The 22,091-nt window shown below is 34.1% G+C and overlaps 2 protein-coding genes across 8 annotated transcripts in view; one reads left to right on the top strand and one right to left on the bottom strand.

Moving 5' to 3' along the window:
- Positions 1–17,926, top strand: part of GNB4 (G protein subunit beta 4) — a 39,862-nt gene extending 21,936 nt beyond the window's left edge. For both annotated transcript variants that reach the window (XM_019751987.3, XM_019751977.3), the window contains 8 exons: positions 4,095–4,133; positions 4,869–4,975; positions 6,070–6,133; positions 7,505–7,667; positions 8,484–8,550; positions 8,653–8,854; positions 9,237–9,453; positions 13,761–17,926. In XM_019751987.3, the coding sequence (XP_019607546.1) occupies positions 4,095–4,133; positions 4,869–4,975; positions 6,070–6,133; positions 7,505–7,667; positions 8,484–8,550; positions 8,653–8,854; positions 9,237–9,453; positions 13,761–13,867 (966 nt within the window). In that variant the 3' untranslated portion in view covers positions 13,868–17,926. The remainder of the gene's footprint in view (positions 1–4,094; positions 4,134–4,868; positions 4,976–6,069; positions 6,134–7,504; positions 7,668–8,483; positions 8,551–8,652; positions 8,855–9,236; positions 9,454–13,760) is intronic.
- Positions 17,927–18,421: 495 nt separating this feature from the next.
- The window catches only part of MFN1 (mitofusin 1), a 30,677-nt gene continuing 27,007 nt past the window's right edge, over positions 18,422–22,091 (bottom strand). For all 6 annotated transcript variants that reach the window (XM_019751911.3, XM_019751942.3, XM_019751930.3 and 3 more), the window contains exon 18: positions 18,422–20,814. In XM_019751911.3, the coding sequence (XP_019607470.1) occupies positions 20,733–20,814 (82 nt within the window). In that variant the 3' untranslated portion in view covers positions 18,422–20,732. The remainder of the gene's footprint in view (positions 20,815–22,091) is intronic.

The raw sequence follows: 22,091 nt of genomic DNA, 5'->3' as shown, positions 1-22,091 counted from the left end.
TCTTTTTTATGGCTGAATAGTGTTCCATTGTATATACAAAGGGTGCCAAAAAATATATATACACATTTTAAAAAGGAAAGAACTGTTAAAATTATAATACAATGAATGACACTAGTATTCATTTGACTAACGCCATCTTTTGAGCAAATGTTGTACTACACATTGCTACTGTAATTCAATTCAACTTCAAAAAGTAATGCATAGATAACATCTCTTAAAATGTGTACTTTTGTTGGCACCCCCCCCCCCCCCCGTATGTACCATATTTTCTTTATCCATTCATCCATTGATGGACACTTATGTTGTCTCCTTATTTGGCCATTGTAAATACTGTTGCAATGAACGTGGGGTGTCTATAGCTTTTCAAGTTAATATTTTCATTTTCTTCAGATAATTACCAATGGGTAATAGTGTTCATAAGAGTAAATTCTCCTCAATGTAAAGAGAATCTTTGCATAATGTACATTTGCAAGTAATTTCTGTGAAGATATTTGTAGATTTATTATATTCCAACATGATGTTTAATTTTTGCTACAGATTTGCACTATTCAATAATTTTCACGTGTAGTTTGTTAATTGCCTTGTTAATGTTAAAGTAACATTAACAATGAGGATAGGGATTTTAGGTTTGTCCACTGCTGTATCCATGGTACCTAGAATAGTATCTGACAAATAGTGTTCAACAGATTTTTTTTTTGAATGACTGAATTAAGAAAGGTGACCTAAATGATAGTTCATTTTCATAAAGCTTAAAATCAGAGAGTTCTTTTTTTAGAATTTAGTCTTCAACTTCTTCATTTTTGGAACATGGCTCAGGCCATCACTGTCATTTCTAGAAATTCTTTTCATTGTAGGAAAGTAGGCTAAATCATTCCTTGCCAAATGAGATTTCTCAACCCATAATTTGCCTAGAATGAGAGACTCAAATCGTATGTTTGTGTAACTACTTATGAACATCCTTACATAGAAATATCCTAAGTGTTTATAAATAGGTTGAAAGGGCAGCCAAAGGATTGTGCATTCCATCTTTGCTGCGAGTGGAGGCAGGCATTTTGCCTTTGGCTGACTGGAACACATTGTTCATTTGGGACTTATATTCACAAGTTACTGTGTGCCTCCTCTTTGCACAGGAGCATGCTAAGCACAATAGGGAAAACCAAAGTTGAAGAGGATACCATGCTAACCTTTGAGGGGGATCATTTTTGTTTCAAGTCTAGTAGGGAGAATTAATTAGCATATGATTTTCTGATGTATATGAATCCTCTAACATATTATTAACCGATAAATTTGGTTTTAAACAATTTGTTCCTTATTAAATATGTTCTTCCCTTGCCTTTATTTATGTTGTTACATTGATTTCTGTTTCATTATGTTCCTTTTGGTAATTGCCTCTAGTTGTGTAGAAATTTAAGGTCTCTTTGAACAGCTATAGCTTAGGCATAAACACCAGCTTACATGTTATGAATTAATGCTATTAATATAAATGCTATTAATATAAAAACATAGATGTGACTCAGTATAAACAGTTGCTATTACATAAAAAAATTGTTTTCCTGTGATGCCATGTCTTTTTCTCATATTAGATCTAAACTATTTTATTTCTAATGTCATCTGTATCCAGTGTACTTGGAAAGCATTTTAAAGAAGTGTTATGTATTTAAAAAAAGTTTCTGAAGTGACCTGAGTTAACTATAAATATCTTTCCTATCACCTCAACTTCTAGATGCCAGAACAAGTAGAACAGAACTCAGAACTCTTTCTTTTTCTGAAGCTTAGTAACAAATATAACTGTGGTTACTGCAGCCTTATTAAATCAACTTAGTTCATTTTTACTCAGGGGATGCAATTAAAAATCTTTTAATCATAAACCCAAAGTATATTTGCACAATAGAGTACAATTGAGAGTCCATAAATAAATCACTTGGTCATAGGCAGATGAGTTTTCAACAAGGTTACTAAGGCAATTCAATAGGGGAAAAATAATCTTTTCAGCAAATGGTGCTGCGACAACTGGATATCCACATGCAGAAGAATGAATTTTGACTCCTTCCTCACATCTTATATACATAAACTCAAAATGGTACCTAATTGTAACAGCTAAAAGTGTAAAATTCTTAGAAATAAATATAGTTTTTAATCTTTGTGACATTGAATTAGGCAACAGTTTAATATGACACTAAAAGCACAGCAACAAAAGAAAAAAATAGGTAAATTGGACTTCATCAAAATTAAAAACTTGCGTGTCATAGGATCCTATCAAGAAAATCAAAAGACAATCTATAGGATGGGAAAAAACATTTGCAAATTATACATCTGATAAGGGTCTAGTATCCTGAATATATAAGAACTCTTCTGTCTCAATCCAGTCGTCTACCGATGGGCATTTTGGTTGTTTCCATGTCTTGGCTATTGTGTATAGTGCTGCAATAAACATAGGTGTGCATAAATTTTTTTGAATTAGAGTTTTGGATTTCTCCAGATAGATACCTAGGAGTGGAATTGCCAGATCATAAGGTAGTTTCATTTTCAGATTTTTGAGATACCTCCATACTGATTTCCATAGTGGCTGCACCAATCTGCAATCCCACCAGCAGTGCACAAGGGTTCCCTTTTCTCCACATCCTCGCCAGCACTTGTTGTTTGTTGATTTATTGATGATAGCCATTCTGACTGGGGTGAGGTGGTATCTCATTGTGGTTTTATTTGCATTTCTCTGATGGTTAGTGAGGTTGAGTGTTTTTTCATATGTCTGTTTGCCATCTGTATGTCTTTTTTAGAAAAACGTCTCTTCATGTCCTCTGCCCGTTTTTTAATTGGGTTGTTTGTTTTTTTGGAGTTGAGTTGAGTGAGTTTTTTATAAATTTGTGATATTAACCCCTTATCAGATATATCATAGACAAATATCTTTTACCATTCAGTAGGATCCCTTTTTGTTTTATTGATGGTTTCCTTTGCTGTGAAAAAACTTTTTAGTTTGATGTAATCCCACATGTTTATTTTTTCTCTTCCCTTGCGCGAGGGGATATATCAGTAAAAATCTTACTCGGGTAATGTCTAAGAACTCCTATATCTCAACAATAAATAACCCAATTTAAAAATGGGCAAAGGATTTGAATAAACATTTCTCCAAAGAAGATATATAAATGGCCAATAAGAACATGCAAAGATACTCATACATGAAAAGATGCTCAACATCACTAATCGTTAGGGAAATGCAAATCAAAACCACTAGATACCACTTCACATCCACTAAGATGGCTGTAATAATAGTAATGATAAAAAGAAAACAAGAACAGTGTTTTTTGGGATGTGAAGAAATTCTTGATTAGAACCCTCATACATTTTTGGTGGGAACGTAAAACAGTACAACTGCTGTGAAGACCAATTTGACAGTTTCTTAAGTTAAACATTGAGTTACCATATCAACCATCAGTTCCACTCATAGTATATTCCCAGGAAAATTGAAAACATAAGTACACACAAAAATTTGTACGTGAATGTTCAAAGCATCATTATTCATAAAAGCTAAAAAGTGGAAACAACTTAAATGTCCATCAATTAATTAATGGATAAACAAAATGTGACATATCCATATAATGGAATATTACTTGGCATAAAAATAAATGAAATGCTGATACATGCTACAATATGGATGAACCTGGAAAACATTATACTAAGTGAAAGAAGCGAGACACAAAAAGTATTGTATGATTTCATTTATGTGAAATGTCCGGAATAGGCAAATCCATAGAGATAGAAAATAAATTAGTGAATACCCGGGGATGAGGGAAGAGAGAATTGGGAGGTACAGTGTTTCTTTTTTTGGAGTGATGGAAATGTTCTGGAATTAGATAGTGGTGACAGTTGTACAACATTGTGAATATACTAACCACTGAATTATACACCTTAAAATGATTTAAATGGTTAATTTTATGTTATGTGAATTTTAATTCAATAAAAGTTTTTTAAAATAAAGATTATGTCGTACAGTAGAAAGTATATTTGCAAATCTACATTTTTCAATGAAAATATTTAAAATTCTGTCTAGTGATTTCCATGTCTAAATGTATTATAACCATCTTTCTTTACTTCAGGATGCTAGGAAAGCATGTAATGATGCAACGCTTGTTCAGGTAAAAGGATTTTTTTTTGCATTTTAATAATTTACATGAAACAGCTTGACACTGATGCAAATGACATTCAGATTCTTCTTATTAGTATTTAATTGAAAGAAAAATGAGATCTCTATTTAAAAACACTTTGTAATTTGTAAGATGCCATGCAAGTGCTTTTTAAAGCATACTTGTTAAAATAGAAGTCTGTAGAAAAAGAAATACTATAAAATATGTAGATTCTTACATGTTTCTTTTTAGGTAGCTTCTAATTCTTTTTGAAATGCCCTGATTAAGTTTTTTTTTCTTATATAAACTCTTAGGAAGTTTAACATTCATACTTTTCATGAAGGAAAGCTTTATGTGCTTTATAAATATAAAACTGATTTTCTTACAGACAGTTAAATTCTAAATGTTTTATTCTTTGATCATCTATTATTAGATTTTTATTTGGGCCTTTTTTTTTTTTTTAAACCAAAGTTGGGCAGGGGTTGTCCTTTCTTTTTAGTTAATAGTCTACAGAAGATTTTCTCACTGGAAGGTATGCAAATAGCATAATTTTAAATTAATCATACTTTTTCTTGAACAACACATTGATCCTAGAAATGACTGTGTAATTACACGTATTTATATTAAATTACCTTCAATTGCTACAAATTTGTTCTTTGTTTGCTTTTTTGCCTATGAATTGTTTCTACTTTATTTTCTGAGCTATATATCTAAGCTAACAAATAACATTCATGTCATTTTCTAAAGATCACATCAAATATGGATTCTGTGGGTCGGATACAAATGCGAACAAGACGTACACTGAGAGGTCACCTGGCTAAAATCTATGCTATGCATTGGGGATATGATTCAAGGTTTGTACCTGTCATTTTCAAACTATCAGCAGAATTATTTTTGTTATGAATCATCGTTTACATTTCTTTTCAAACAAACATTTTTTATAGTAAAAAACAAACCATATTTATGAAATATTTGCAGAAAATGCATCCAGTATGAACACTTTGCTTTCACTAAAATGTTCTTTGACCCTTTAAAAGTTTAGAAACCTTAACTATGACAAATAAATTTCCTTTCTCAAAAATATCCATTATCAAGTTATTCAGGTAAACTGTTTAGGATTTCTTTTCTTTGCAGTGGGGTATTATACTTTGTTTTTTGATATGCGAAAAGCAGTTCTATTGTATATTAACCTTGAAATTTTAGTTAATAAGCAAACATTTCTTGAATGTTGCTATGGACAAGTTACTAGATATTACTATAGTTATTTGTTATCTAAATTCACAAAGGATAGAAGCACATATCTTTAGTACTCAAAATTCCACTTTTCAAGATGCATTCTCTTTTGCTCGACTATTGGATTAACTCAACTAGCAGTTATTTGTCTCTATTTTACTTTCCTATGACATTATTTTATACCACTCCTCTGACAATTTTCACTTACTTGATTTCTTATAAATATGTGTAAAATATCTCCAATCTCCCCCACATGGTAAAGGCCAAGGCTAGGAGGTATTTCTTGTGTCGTACCCATAACACTGCCTCACATTCACAAGCTCTGTTGATGCTTTTAGATTGAATGAAATATGGTTGTTAGGCTTATGTGCACTCTTATTGTCATTAAATTTAAATCAGTAAATACTAAACCAGTCCCCTATATCTACCAGAATCTTGAATAAGAACTAGAATATTGTCATTATGAAAGTGTTGAATCATAACCAGAGACATTTTTAGTGATATGTCTCCATTTTGCTAAATTCTACATTATGTTGAAAATTTTGACATGCAGAATAAATTTTTTAAAAGTCGGGACACTATTTTCTGGTATCAGGTTTTTAATGAGAAAAATTATAATTTTCTTTTCTGAACTATCTACATTAATACAATTCATAACTAATTTAAATTTCTTTTTTTCCTCTAAGTGTGAAATTATTTTTATTTCTTCTTCTAGGCTACTAGTCAGTGCTTCCCAAGATGGAAAATTAATTATTTGGGATAGCTATACAACAAATAAGGTAGAATTTCTTAATTATTCTTTTAAATAACTGTTTATTTGGTTTAATATCCACCAATTCATTCCTTTATTCTGTTATTTCCAACTTTAATTTCCTTCTAAGATTAATCTATTTCATTTATTTTAATCTAGATCTTCTCTTGAGTCTTCGTGTTTGCTTTTGATATGTAGCCTCATTTTTTATTCCCAAGGACGACTGCCGGGATATTATTCAGTGTGTTTTACTGGAGTCTCATATTTTCGTATTTAGAAAAGAATGTGCATCAATTTTACACATAAACAATTTTTCAAAAATTCCCATTGCCTAATGTGACAATGATCTGGAGATTTTTATTTCTAGTTGTGGGCAAGCTAGAATGCTAGTATGAAACTTTTCTTTGGTTTACTCTAAGCATTAATTTGTGTTTCTAGACTGCTCAGAAGAGACAGCAGATTGGAGGCAAATTACAACTTGTTTGGATCTCTTAGTGAAAGCCAGTGGATCCCCTAATGTCCCTGAAGGAATCCCTGATGTAAAGGTGTTGAGTGGTAGTGGAAAAGCCTTAGGAAAACTTGTACAGGTCAAATACCTCAAATTCTGTGTACACTTACATCACTATTTTTATTAAAGTTTTAAAAGTGCTGTTTTGTGAAGTAAATAGTATCTTCAGCCTGATTTAGATTTTAAAGGTAGCTAAGACATATTTGTATTTTAACAGTTTTTCTATATTAATTGGCATTGAGCGTGTCTTTCAACTACATTTTCCATACTTTTAAAGTTCTTTGTATGGACCTTTATTTCACCTTGCTATTCCTTAAATCTTGCTGCCTGACCTGCAAATGATTGGTGTTGGGTAACAAGGTACCAGGCAATGGTGTGAGTAGATCAGTGTAAACTATTACTATTGTTTAAATTTGAGCCCAGAGTGTGGGACCTGTTATTGGAAGAACCATCTCTTCATGAAGGAACCATTTTAATCGACTCTGATACTAGTATTATTCGGTGTTATGTTGGAGGAATTTTGAGCACTACTGCAAAAACAAAGAATTTTTATCAAATTCTTTAATATTTTACAGTTAAGATTTCAAATTGCTGTATTAGCATTGAAACATCCTATGTTCTTGCTTCTCTTAAAAGAATAATTTCTGAAGAGCACTTAAATCCAAATTATTGAATAATATAGAAAACATAATAGGTATTTTAGTATGTGTTAGTATTTTATTTTTCATTGTTCACTTTTTCAATCCATTGCATTCTTTATATTTTTGCTTTAATTTTTTGGATGCATTTAATTTTTAGTAGTATTTGCTTCATTGTAAATAAGTTAGGAGGGTGACTATTTTTGTAATCTTTACTTAGTAATAGTTTTTGTGCATTGTGTTTGTTCTACAGATGCATGCTATTCCTTTGAGGTCCTCCTGGGTGATGACCTGTGCTTATGCTCCCTCTGGTAATTATGTTGCTTGTGGAGGACTGGACAACATCTGCTCTATATATAACTTAAAAACCAGAGAGGGAAATGTGAGAGTGAGCCGAGAATTACCAGGTCACATAGGTGAGCTCCATTCAATATTATCCTTTCCTACCAAACTTGACTCCTCCTGAAGAATGGAGCTGATCAAGGTGAAGGAGTGACAAATTGTGCTCAGCTGGCTAAAGGATGAGTACTAATCAAGTGAGAGTAGAACTTACTATTAACTAACTTTTTAATATAAATGATGACCACAATTCTATTTTTCTTAAAACGGTATTATTTTTGTAAAGAGGGTAAGTTTATTGCAAACTATTCAAATAATAATGAAAAATACAAAAAGCAAGCAAATATTTTCTGGTATAGTATTTGGTTAGCAGCATTAATTAGGAAATGTTGCCACTTATCAGGTTTCTGCCTCTTCTAATTCTTGGCAATACTATTTGACCATGCTTTTTACAAAACCTCTATAATGGCATTTCCCTGCCGTTTCCATATTTTGAAACACTGGTGAATTCTGAGCATTCAAATGTCACCTTTTTCATGAAGCTGTCACTGAGGTGGTGGCTCTAATCTCTCACCATACTTCTAATCTTTCTCCAAGGTACTTAATCCTGTCTGCCATAGATCATAAGCATTTGTGTAAAGGAGTCTCTTTCTCTTAGGTAATTGTAGTAGGTGGAAGGGTCTGTGTCTGACTCAAGTTTGTAACTTTCAGAGTGCCCAACATGATACCGTTGAAACAGTAATTACCTAATAGTTAGGTGAAGTAATTAAGGTAGAACGACAGATTACACTGACAAACACATGTGCCCAGGTATTCTATTTTTAAGAATATATAGTAATATTTCATACGCTAATTGAGTTACTGAATCGTTGCTGTGTTCCTCTCTGCTGTAGGCTACTTGTCCTGTTGTCGTTTTGTAGATGACAGCCAGATTGTTACAAGCTCAGGAGATACAAATTGGTAAGTTTATTCCAGAAGAACACTGATTTGGGGGTTGAGAGTGGTAGTAGGAACTAACATAAGGAGACAATAGTCATTGTTTTTATTTACTTTTCATTACAGTGCTTTATGGGACATCGAAACAGCCCAGCAGACTACCACGTTCACTGGGCATTCTGGAGATGTGATGAGTCTTTCTCTGAGTCCTGACATGAGGACTTTTGTTTCTGGTGCTTGCGATGCCTCTTCCAAGTTATGGGATATCCGAGATGGAATGTGTAGACAGTCTTTCACTGGACATGTGTCAGATATCAATGCCGTCAGTGTAAGTGAATAGCATTTCTAAGGAAAATTCTTATAAATAATATGCTCTTGTAACGTGGAATCCCTAAATGTCATATTTATCTGTTTTAATAAGACATATGGAGGACCAGAGCCAATATTTATTGAATACTTGCTATGTGCTAAACAATGGGCTGTGTACTTGGCATGTTATTCTATTCAATCCTAACCAACATTCTAAAACTGAAACTAAGGCCCAAAGTAGTTAAGAATCTTTAGTACCAGTTAAAAATCTTTAGTACCTGCTAAGAAGCCAAGGTGGAATTTGATTCTAGGTTTGTTTTACCCCCGAGCCTATTATTATACTGCCTCACATGATTTTTGTACATGTCTATGAAATAAATGTTTGTTGCTTTTCTTTCTAGTTTTTTCCAAATGGATATGCCTTTGCCACTGGCTCTGATGATGCCACTTGCCGTCTCTTTGACCTTCGTGCAGACCAAGAGTTATTATTGTATTCTCATGACAATATCATCTGTGGAATCACCTCTGTAGCCTTCTCAAAAAGTGGGCGCCTCCTGTTAGCTGGTTATGATGACTTTAATTGTAACGTATGGGACACACTGAAAGGAGATCGTGCAGGTTAGTAACAAGCCGCATTAGGTTGTGGTTTGGGTAGGAAATATGAAGAGTTCCCATCAGTTGTTTGAGGCTCCTGGAGACCCTGGAGCTGAGGAATTGGCAACCTAGCAATTCTTACTCATAGTCACTGTTGCCCTTTGAGTGCAGTTATGGTGCATAAACCAGTTACTTTCCTGTTTTTTGAAGAGTTAACATCTAGTTCTGTCCTATTTTCTTGTTTGGTAAATTTTGATATAAATGTGAATAGTGAATATAATTCAGTGTGGTCTTTTCCAAATTAAAACTTTCTTATAACCTGACAGGAAACATAGCTTAAGTGCTATGGATCATCTTCCTTCTAGAACAGATCTTATCTGGGACAGGACATATACTCACTGTCGTCCTTTGCAGCTTCTATACTATAATTATAAAATATTAGTATATACATCAAGTCATATTGAGAACAGTCAATAACAAATTACACAGAGTGATTTTTTTTTCAAATTAAAGAATCAAATAATTCTACATACTGTGTTTCCCCGAAAATAAGACCTATTCCAAAAATAAGCCTGTTAAGATCGTCACCAGATGGAAGCATTTAGTACGTGATGACAAAGTTCCAGATGATGACATGACTGTATTTGAATAAGTGTAGATTGTTGGACGTGAAAAGACTAACACATCCCCTGAAAATACGCCCTGATGCATCTTTTGGACCAAAATTAATATAAGACCCGATCTTATTTTCAGGGAAACACGGTAGATTGTCACCAAAACATAGGCGTTCTCTGACCCCCAATCCATATTTTTTGCTTCCGAAAGTAGCTTGACGCTTAGGCATTCTCTGTTGAGAGTTTGGCTTTAACACCGCTTCTCCCACCTCATCCCACCCAGACCCATCTTCCAATTTTTCCCATTTTGTGAATTTTGATTAACACATCAGTCAGTGTTTACATAATTAGAACTTTTTAACAGTACTTACTGCTGAGCAATGAGGTCTGTACTGTTATTTCTTTTGCTATGCAGCCCTTACTTATATTCTCTAGGGTTAATATAATTTTTTGGCTTATAATCGTAGTTTTGATGTACTTCTCACTAATTATTCTTCAACCTTTCTGCCAGTTTTGATATGTCTTGGAGTGGATCCATTTTCATCCATTGTGCTGAGTATTCAGTGGACCTTTTCAATCTGGAAACTTACACCCTGTAGTACTAGGATGTTGGAGGTTTATTTAATTGACAGCATTTCTTATCCATTATCATTCTTTCTAGAACTCCCATGATTCCGATGTCTGACTTCCTTGGACTTTCTTTAGACTTGATTACATTTTCTCCTATTTTCCATGTCTTTTTTTCCCTTTATGTTCTAGAAGAAATCCTTACCTTTTTATTCAATGACCTTTCTGTTAAGTTTTGATTTTTCATTTTTGCTACCATCTTTTTGAGATATTTTTGTTAAGGTATCCATTCTTTTTTTCATGAATAAAGTCTCGTTTCTCTGAGGTTACAAATGAAACCCTTTTTTTATTATTATTATTAGTTTCAGGTGTAGAAAACAATGTAATAGACATTTATACCCCTCAAAGTGATAACCGCTGTCCCCCAATCTACTACCACTCTGACATCATATATAGCTGTTATAGTTCCATTGATTCTATTCCTAATGCTGTGCTTCACATCCTATGACTATATATATATACATATATATACGTATCATATATATGTATACATACGTATATATATGTGTGTGTGTGTGTGTGTGTGTGTATATATATAATTGTAGTTGACATTCATTATTGTTCAGCTTCAGGTGTACAGTGCAGTGATCAGGCATCTACATCATCCCTGAGGTGGTCTCCCTAATGGGACATGTGTCTATTGGATACCCTACAAAATCTTTACAACATTATTGCTTATATTCCCCAAACCGTCATAACATTATTGCTTATATTCCCCAAACCGTCTTTCGTGTCCCCATGGCAATTTTATAGTTACCAATTGTGCTTTCTAATCCCCTCACCTTCTCCTTCATCCCCACCCGCCTCCCATCTAGCAACCCTCAGTTTTTTCTCTATGTCTCTGAGACTGTTTCTGATTAGTTTGTTCATGTATTCTATTTTTTAGATTCCACATATAGGTGAGATCATACGGTATTTGTCTTCTCCGTCTGACTTATTTCATTTAGCATAATGTTCTCTAGGTCCATCCATATTGTTGCAAATGGTAAGATTTCATTCTTTATGGCTGAGTAATACTCCATTGTATAAATATACCACAATGAAAGCCTTTTTTGAAGTTTTCCTCTTCAAGCATAATCTTTTGTGTGTTCCAAGTTGCTTTGTTTCCCCTTTTCTTTTTATTTCTCAGCCCTGTCCTTATTTTTAGAGTATTTCCTTAAAACTTTGGTTACTCTTAGCTTGTTTAGTGCCTGGCACTGTTTGAAAGCCCTGTGCACATGGGTGGTGTGTACTGCCTGTTGGCCTCACTGAAGGATAATCTCGCCAGGCTTTCATTGGGGAACCGCTGATATTATAGATCTTATGGACTTTTTTTTCTCTTGGGCTAGCCAAGTTCTCTTGAGATGGATTTTCCATTTTTCTACCTGACATGTATAAGCTCGCTGCCAGTTTGGGGCTGACTTCAGCAGGAAAGCTGTGGGGCAAAACAATTAGCAAGTAAATTTTCTTTAGTCCCCATTTTCAGCACAGTTTCATCAATCTCAACTATGCCAATTTTCTCCCAGTTAAGAGATCCTTTTTTACTCTCTTTAGCAAATAAGTCTCCAGTCTCCAGTTGCAGGAGATCACTCACTTAACTGAAGAGTGGAGAGAGACCTGGGGAGTCTGTCCCTGGACACTTTGTATCGCAGTCCTAGTTTGTCCCAGCTTTGCCCCCACCTGGTTCCAGAGAGGATCATACCACTCGCATCTGATCCTTTTGAAGGTTCTGCGTGTAGTTTTGTTTCTCGGCTTACCAGAGCATTTGCTATGAACTCGGCATTTTGCGGTCCACTAAAACCACTCCTACCATCCAGCTTATAAAGTTTTGTTGCCATTGCCTGCTCCCATATCCTCACTGTACTGGTGGGTTTTTGTCCTTACCCATTTAAACTCCTATACAGTTGTTGAGGTTTCCAAGGGAGTAGAGGGGATATCAACATTCCCAGGAATAATTTTCCACAACCTCTTTAAATAGAGTGTAGAAAAGTTCAGTTTGCATTTTGCAAGTATACTTTCAGAGATATTCCATTGTCCAAAGCCAATTACTTTTTTAAGGTATTAAGCGTTTTGCTTGGATTAAGTCAATTAGTATCCATAAAACGAAAATGTGTTTGTTTTCCTTAGTTTTAACATATACTTGAGTTTTACTTTTGCTTTGCTTACTGGTTAGTTTCAACATGTCTCAACTGGATACTTTCATCTTAAAATTGAACCGTTGCTTATTCTCATACTAATGCATAGTCCTTTCCAATGTGTCTTGGAGTAGTTAGCCACAGTTTTCATTTTTCGTTATTTCAACACATAATGGTAAATTTGCCCATTGCCGAATGTTACCATGCTGAACGTGCTAGAGAATATTAAGACTTAGACAAGATGAACTTCTGTTCCTGAGATCGGATGAAAATGCTTAATTACATATAGCAAGAACACAAATTCAAACACAGTATTAAATCAAAAATTCTTGTGAGAATTTGATATATTCTATTTTTTAAAATCTTTACATTTCTCATTTTCCTTCCAAATATTTGGGAATATTTCATTTTATGCTGTGTGGTAATCAGAATGTTGAGATTAATATACAAAAGAAACTAAAACTAGATGAGTTTGGTGGTTTCAGAAAGTTATAATCAAAACATTCCAGCATTTGGTGGTTAACAGACGCAAGTCAATTATGTAGGTATTTTTCCAGTGGTGATATAAGGCAACTTCGTTCTTTCGTTTTTGCTGTTCTTGTGGTAATAGACTACTTCATTGAACTTCATTTAAAATTTTGTTGAAAATAGCATAGCTCAGTGACAAAATATGGAGTATCATGAACTTACTAGAGGTGTAGAATAATAGCCTATATCTATTTTCCTACATATGAGAAAACATAATTATGAAATAGTTTTTCAAAAATGAGTAACACAATTTGATGCGTATGTCAAAAATTCATGTAGTGCAAAGAATTGTATTTTACTTAGATGTCCAGCTTATCCCCGGACCTCAGTCTCCCCACTCAGAGGAATCTGTTCGCTTTTAAGTGCTCTTCCTGATTTTTTGCACATACACTTGTTTAATTCTAAAACTTGCCCATTGTTAACTTTTTTTTTAACTTTTGTTTTTCAGGTGTTCTTGCTGGTCATGATAACCGTGTCAGCTGTTTGGGTGTAACTGATGATGGTATGGCTGTGGCAACAGGCTCTTGGGACAGTTTTCTTAGAATCTGGAATTAACAGTGCATACAAGTTTTCTGTTCTCCGTTGATACCTGGAGAAATCAGTGCTACAGCCCATAGCTGTGAAAAAAAATTCTACCTTATATTTGCAGGTGAAGATTTTCTATTGAGATTATTATATAGAAAAAGAAGCTTTCAGTAAACTACAAAAAAAAAAAAAAAAAAAAGATATAGCAAACAAGGCAAAGGTGCTTGCTGAGATCAAAAGGACCAATGTATTAATTTGAGGAGTTGAGCTAATTTAACCCTGATGAATTTTTGCTTTTCTAAATCTAAGTCTTTATTTTCTTTGTGTGGAACAAAATGTACACATTATAGCAACCTGTCGTTTGTGTTTGCATTTTTCAAGAACTACATTTTTAACTTTGTATACATAAGAACTGTCACATTTTTGAGTTTTGTAATGAAGGAACCGGGCACAGTAATAGATGGAGGTAACACCACGTGTGTCCTCATGTTTCAAGAAGGTCTCCTTGAATTCTGACCTTCCTTTTTAATCTAAGAGATCCTGGTTGCTTAATGTTTAAGAATGCTAACAGCTTGGTACCTCTGAGGGGAGTCCTTTTGATTATCATTAGTTTCTGGTGCATCCTTTGCCATTCTATCAATTTAAATAAGCGCTCAATTTCAGTTCTTTGAGGGGGAGATAATCAGAAGGCTAGGGAATAGAGATTTCATTCTGAAATTTTAGTCATATGTAAGAAACTCTTATTTTATGAATAGTAGATAGCAGTAATCACATATAAATGGTTCTTGGCATTTTAAAAAGCAGATTATGATCAAATGACATTTAAGTAGCCCTCTAAATAGTGAGACTTTCCTATTGATTTCAGATTCTAGAACTGAGTTTGTAGATTGTATTCATTATTTAATAACGTTGATGAACATTTGGATTGTCCATGCATCAGAAGAATTTTCCCCAATGTTCTCCATCAGGATGTATCGAGATAGGAAATATGACAGCGTTGTATTTTTCAAAATGTAAAATCTGACCAGTCATTAGACCTGATTGGTTTATATTATGTGAATTTATGTTCATATAATATAAAATCTGAATTGGTGTAAACTGTGACTTCAAAAGGAAACCTTTTACAAAGGAAATATTCAAGTTCTTTGCTCTTCTGTAATAGTTCTTCCCTTAGCACAAAATACTGGTTTCTAAGTGGCATGACTTTACTTCAAAGAATAGCTACACCCAAGCAACTCCATTTTAAGCCACAAGAAAAAGTCCAAAAGCAGTTCTTCAAGGAGTCAGAGGAAAATACTAAGCAATTCATTTCCGTGTTTGTCAATGGTATACTAAAGTGTCTATTACTAGAAAGGGCCCTCCTAGATTTAAACAAAAATACTTTTCCCCTTGGATTTTCTCCTACAAATAAATCTAAATGATTGACAATGGAAGATTGTTAGTCTTGCTTGATGGTGAAGTCATGAGTTATTCTGATATACAGAAGTGCATTGTGTGTTGTTAACTCAGTAAACTGTTAGTTACTGGTGAGATATGTTTCTATTAACTTTTGATCACCTGTAACCCTAAATACTCCCAAATTTTACATGTCAATTTTCATTTTTATATTGTGAATATGCTAATAAGTGTACCAATTATAATGAAGTCATTGTCAGTTTTGTTTAACACCAGTGATAGTAAAAAGAATAAAATGAATAAAGGAAGATTAAGATACAGAGCCATAAAAAGTTGTAGGTGGCAGGCAAGAATGTATATTTATACACAGATTTCTATGAACTTTTTGCTGTTAATGTTTGTAGACTATTTATATTACTTCATAAAGGCAGCTCTTTGAGATAAGGCAAGAATATTTAGAAGGAACATACTCATTTCCAAAAGAAAGGGAGGGGGTGAGGCTTTGCCATGTAGTTCAGCAATTCATTCCAAAATCCTGTTCAAGAAAGCACTTCTGCCATGTGGAAAATAGCTTTATACAGAGTAGCTCCTCTGCTTTGAAAGTTATTCTAGGAAAAAGATGCTTTAGTCAGAGGCACAGACTACAAGAATTCTGTTCTTAAATATGTTGATAAAAATGATTTAATGTTGTTAAAGTTTCTATAGTTTTAAAAGCAATTCCCATAATTAAATATGTATGAGGCAACTGAAAACTACCAAGGTTGTGGCTAATTATACATATGACCAAATGGTGACCTCATTGCCACATTAACTTACTAGTTTGCTTTCGAGTGCTATGGGTTCTAGTTGCTAAATATATTTACTTGCAGTTTCAGTTCAGCTGGTTGTCTAATTCTGTTGTTCAGAAGACTTCCTGAAATCAACAAATGTATATAATTTGAAAAAATGTGGTTTGAATCTTAGTTTTTTCATAGTTAAAAATATGGCCAAATATACCTTTAGGGAATTCGCATCATCAAGAATATTGCAGTTATCTGATGTCTATTAATTTTTTTTTTTTACTTTAAAAGATACAATTACGTGCCTCAGCAGGTTTATTTGTATTAATCACTTCATAAAGAGTAGTTTTTAGAGATCTGGCAAGAATAAAAGGCATATAGTCTTTTCTAAAACAAGGTAATAGAGACCTGCCATTGTGGTTCACAAGTCATCCCAAAAACCTGCTCAAGAAAGCACCGTAAGCTAGGTCCCTCCCTAGCTCATCTTTTTATAGCTATCATTCCGTGGTTATACACACCATGTTGAGCTCCACCTTCACACAGGCAAAGATAGCACCAGAGTCCTAGACATGATGGATGTAGGTGCTTCTGGAATATGGGGTAAGCAGTTTTAACGTTAACCTGTTTAAAGAGAAATGGATCTTGACGTCTCCAAGTGACAAAATGAAATTTTTAGTGTTAAAAAATACTGTGCCAATATTATATAACTGCCCTTTTCCAGCACTTTTGAGGTCTTAGATTTAATAATAAATTAAGACTTTACCTGCTTTAAAAGTGAAAACCTTCAGGGAAATTTATGCTTTGATTACTGATGAATGTCTCACATTTAAAATTGTAACACAATTGAATACTTAACAGCTTAGTTGTGTTTAAACTTCTGGAAACTGATTAAACAATTTACCAGTGGGCCCATCATTTTAATAATGATGTTCTTTCTAGAATCTTTAGTGTGTGAGTCAGGCTAAAAAATTTAAGTACTATGCTCAACTTGTAGTTTCTCCTTTGCCATTGTGGAAAACAATATTTTAAACCATTTCTCACCTCCTGTTAGAATTTTTAAAAGACCCACAAGCTAGACCATCTTTCTTGTGAGAAAGGGTAGCAAAAAGAATAAAATTGGTATTTTAAATGAGATTAGACAGAATGTAAAGTACACTTCATATTTACTAGTTTTTCTCCCACTGTTCATGTTGAGTTGCCTTAAATTCAGTGCTGTATTTAAAATATTGGTTACCATAGGTACTCATGAAAATGGTTTGTAGTTGAATGTCTAAGCTAGCACTGTTTTAAAAAGTAATTTATTAATCAGACTGATGGTACACCTTGTATTTAGCAAATTTGTTTGCACATTAATAAAATTCTTAAGTTTTTTCTTTAAATCCAATTGTTGATCCTATAAGTTATGATGATGCAGCATTATGAAAAAAGTTGTTTTAACTGGTGTTCAATGTGCCCCACAAAATCTTACACCATATAGTATTTTTCTTAATAGAACACTTCAACAATATACCTGGTAGATATTTGAAGCCTTTCTGTCTTTTATACAATGGTGCTCTATCTTGTTTTCTTTTCAAAGAAGCGTCTGAACACTTGTATTTGCATATTCTTATCCAAAGGCACCCACATCTAAGTGGGTTTTTAAAGTTAATAAGATGTTTTTCTTCACCTAGAATGGTTTCTATACACTTGTGGCCAACAGACTCAGAATATCAGTAGTATGACTGTGGGGCAGGTGAACCTACTAGATTAAAGCTCTTATAAAAGCTTTAAACCAAACAAATGATGGATTTGTACCATGATTTAACAGTGTTCTTTGATCTTTCTTGCACAGTGATTCATTCCTTTATGTACAGTAGCTCTGTGAAATAATACTGCTGTGAATTCATAATGTAATCAATAAAGTTCTTTAACCCGATTTCAGGTAGCATGTTTTAATTTTAGTAGACTGAATCATTAAGTGTCAGAACTAAACTCCAAGCCTAATATTTCATGCTCAGCCTGATTTCTTTATCTAAACATTGGCCCTGGGATACCAGAGCAGAGATTGGAATGCTTCTGACTTGTACTTGAAGTACTATGTTAGCTTACTCTTCAAGGGCCACAGATTTTCATTACAAGGCAAAATTAAGTCATTCTTTCCCTGGAGCTCCCTTAGGATAATTTAGTTTCCTTCTGTGTAATTTTTAAATAAACAATTCTATTGCTTATACTATTGATTAAAAGTTTTTACTTTCATCACCACAACCTTGTGGGAGGATGAATGAGTAAAACTTTCAACACTAGGCCAGGTGTACTAAATGATTTAATAAAATCAAAAGATGATGAGCCAGTCTACCCAAGGTAGCTTATACACCTCCCATAAAAATTAAAACTCACTAAATGCCAGTATAAATGCTACATTTGTCAACTATCAGGCAAACAGGTTTTATTTTCACCTTGCAAGCTTGCATACTTATAAAAAATGTAGTTTTGTAAAAAGTTTGAGGTTATACAAAGTTTATAAATAATCCTGCAAACACACATAGTGAACAATAACTCTGAACTACATCAGCTGTAAATTACATAATTTCTGTAGAATTCACGGGCTTGGCCATAGGTACACTTACTTCTAGGCATAAAGGTTGGGTTTCATTATTTTAGTGTTCCATTTCCAACATTCATACATTTTCAAACTTGACCAGGTGGAACATCATTCAAACTAGTGATGGAAAACTTACTACAAATTTACTATACCGGGACCACAATTCCAGTAGTTCACGAACTTTAGCATGCATCAGGATGACCCAGAGGACTTGTTACAATATCGATTCCTGGTCCCCAAACCTAGTGTTTGATTCAGTTGGTTTGCGGTGGGACCCAACAATGTGCATTTCTTAAAAGTTTACTGTTGATCCAGGGACCAAACTTTGAGAACCACTTAAGTATGCTAATGAGGTGAGACCAAACCATTATGCTGTTAAGTTCAAATACTTTGTATAAAGGTTAAGGCCCTGAACTTGGAACCTAAATTAGCAGTAAGCAGTTTTAGGCATCAGTTTCATATTGCAGGTGTTACGTGATCCCACTTGGTGGCTTGTACCATCTTTTGGTTATAAAGCAACAACAGCTATAAATTAATATTTATTTGACACTGCATCCTAGTATCTGACTGGCATAAAAATATATTTTTGAAAGGCTTTTATGTTCTTAATAGTGTTATATTCTACTTAAAATATCCTGAAAAAGTGTGTTGCACCTGCTGTGAAAAGACAGAACAGCATCCAGGAGCCTTGAAGGCACAGAAAAGGAAGTACTGAGTATTAAAAGAAGAAAAGAGCCTGAAATGCTATCCCTCCATGGAAAAGAAGCATGAAAACACTTGGCCAAATGCACTGTGTCCTCTGTGATTGTGCATTTCTAGCAATTACGTACCGTGTTTCCCTGAAAATAAAACCTGCCCCGAAAATAAACCCCAGTTAAGATCATCAGCCAGATGGATGCATTTAGCACGTTACGATGTTCCAGAAAAAAGATGACCTGACTGTACAGGTATTTGGATAAATGCAGATTTTTGTATATGAAAAAATAAGACATCCCCTGAAAAATACGCCCTAATGCGTCTTTTGGAGCAAAAATTAATATAAGACCCGATCTTATTTTCGGGGAAACACGGTAGGTGATGCAGACTGGGCGGTCCTCAAGATTACATTTTGCATAGCAAAGCCCTAGAATGTCATTTTCTAATGTTTCCACATTAAGTTTCAATTAGTTTTCAACACAAAGACACAATACTTGAATCCATAAACATTTCATTAAGCTAAAAAATACAATGACAATTTTTAACAGTGCCCTGGCAAATTCATACAATTAAAAGTAAACCCACCGGGGTGAGGGTGTGAGGGGAATCCAGCAGTGTGCTCAGCAAATACCTTAAGAACAGAGTCTGTACACGACTGTAACCACCCAAAACTCAGACCTCCCTTATCTTTGGCTTTTTTTTATCACTTCAAACTTGACTCCTAATACTGAGATAGGAAGCTTTCTTTACTGTCGTCACAGCTAAAGCTGAAAATGTTTCTTGAGAAACATATCAGGAAGCTATTTAGACTCACATACTTTTAGTAGACACTATTTAGAATAACTTTATACTGCTTTACATCGGTTTTAATGGGAATAAAAGGAGTAAAAACAGCATATTAGTGGCTTACATATACTTGCCAAAATAGCAAGTGACTGTAAGTTGCATAAATAATACACACAAGAACATTCCACATTCCCTCCTGCTGGTTAGAGCACACAGTGCAGTTTATAAAACAAAAAAGTGACTATTCCCATTAGACGTCAAAAATTAGTTTTGAGAAAGAAGATGAAAGGAGTACCTCTAACTCCTGGATGCCAGGAAGCAGAGTTTTTCAGAATCAGAAACGAAGAAAGCCCTAATTAAGAGCAAGGCCCCACCCCTCAGGGGTCACATAGTTGGTTCTGCTGCTTTTAACTAATTCATTATTTTAACACATCCAACAATTTAGCCTTTTCTTTACCCAAAATTTAAACTAAAGAGACGTAACACTCCTCAGAAATGCAAACACCCTGAGATAGATCATTACCAGAATCTACACAAGAATTTGCTATTTAGGTACAGTGAGCACAATTCATATTTAAAGTCATTTCATGAAAATAACTGCCCCAAATTATCCAAGTTCCATTTTCTCCTATGATGATCACCAAAGCCATCTCTATGGTTAAGATTCTTCTTCATTGCTTGAATGTAGAAACTGTTTAGTAAAATTCTCCAGCTGACTTTTAAGTTGAACGGCTTTATTTCTAATTAAAAAAAAAAAGAACAAAACCATCTAATTATAAAGGTCAATGAGAAAAAAATGCATTCCACCCAATCTTAAAAATAAAAAACCACTAGGTAGCTGCTGTAAACATTTATCTGAACTCAGATTAAACTATTAACAACCCCTTTTTAGAGTATTTATTATATGTGCTACTATAGCTTTTCAGTAAACACAGATTCCAACGTCCAGGACACAAAAGAATGAAAAGCGTAGGAGGCAGTGGAGTCAGACCTATCACCTTAACATGGGACTTACAGCCTAAGTCACATACAATACTAGAATCATACTTGATGCAGACAAATGCCCATAAAAAGAGGAAAAAAGGAACCAAAACTGACAGAGAACACAGATTTGTGTGTCCCATTCTCAAACTGCCAGGACACACACACATACTTGAATGAGCTTCTCCCTCTCTTTTTTCCTTGGGCTTGTTTTGTTGAGTGCATATGCTCGAGGTCATGTAAGTTAAATGTACATATGAACTTCACTGTATATTTCTTCAGGCAAGTCTCCTGAAGTACTAGGTAATTTAAATTCTATCTGAATGGCTGAGCCTTAGCTAGTAACAGTTGAGATTGCAAATATTATGGAATTTGTTATTGAAAATTTTCCTGTTAGAAAAAGGTCAATTTGCAGATCAAAAATATTCATACTTATCAACTCAGTCCTGCCCAAATCAGAGAGCTACATAAGTGCCAATAATCTGTTATCATTTATGTTTTACTATAACAAGATGAAACACATTTAAAAACCTACCTAGGTTAACAAAATAACTTCTACTGGATGTAGTTTCACCAAATTTCAAAGGCTGTATTTGGAATGATCTAACTTAAAAGAGCAATGGAGTACTTGAAATTCACTTGGGTATGTTTGTGGTGTGTGAAAAGAGGCTGGGTCATCTCGAGAGATTCTGAAACTGAGGTTCAATGAGAATGTGAGTGCTGATCAGATTAAGAAACCCTAGAGAGATACTACCACAGTGTTTTAAATATGTCCCCAAATTCAGGTTACAAGGACAGTCTCTCCAATTTGCAGACAATGCAATCTGCTCTTATATGGGGGTTTGTATGTAGCATGTGCTCTGGTAAATAGCAGCAGGGATTAAATGATGCTTAAGGATTCTCCCAGACTCATGAGCCAGCAAATGGGTTAATAAAGCTGACAGTTAAGAACTGCCAAGACAAACAAATGAGAAACAAAAATTCATAGACACATACAATAGATTAGTAGTTACCAGAGGGTAAAGGGGGTGGGGGG

This window comes from Rhinolophus sinicus, chromosome 17 (assembly GCF_057876585.1).
Source record: "Rhinolophus sinicus isolate RSI-liver-muscle chromosome 17, RSI-T2T, whole genome shotgun sequence".
In the NCBI taxonomy this organism is placed as follows: domain Eukaryota; kingdom Metazoa; phylum Chordata; class Mammalia; order Chiroptera; family Rhinolophidae; genus Rhinolophus; species Rhinolophus sinicus.
The sequence above is the reverse complement of the archived record's forward strand: the minus strand, read 5'-3'. Positions and strand labels throughout refer to the sequence as shown.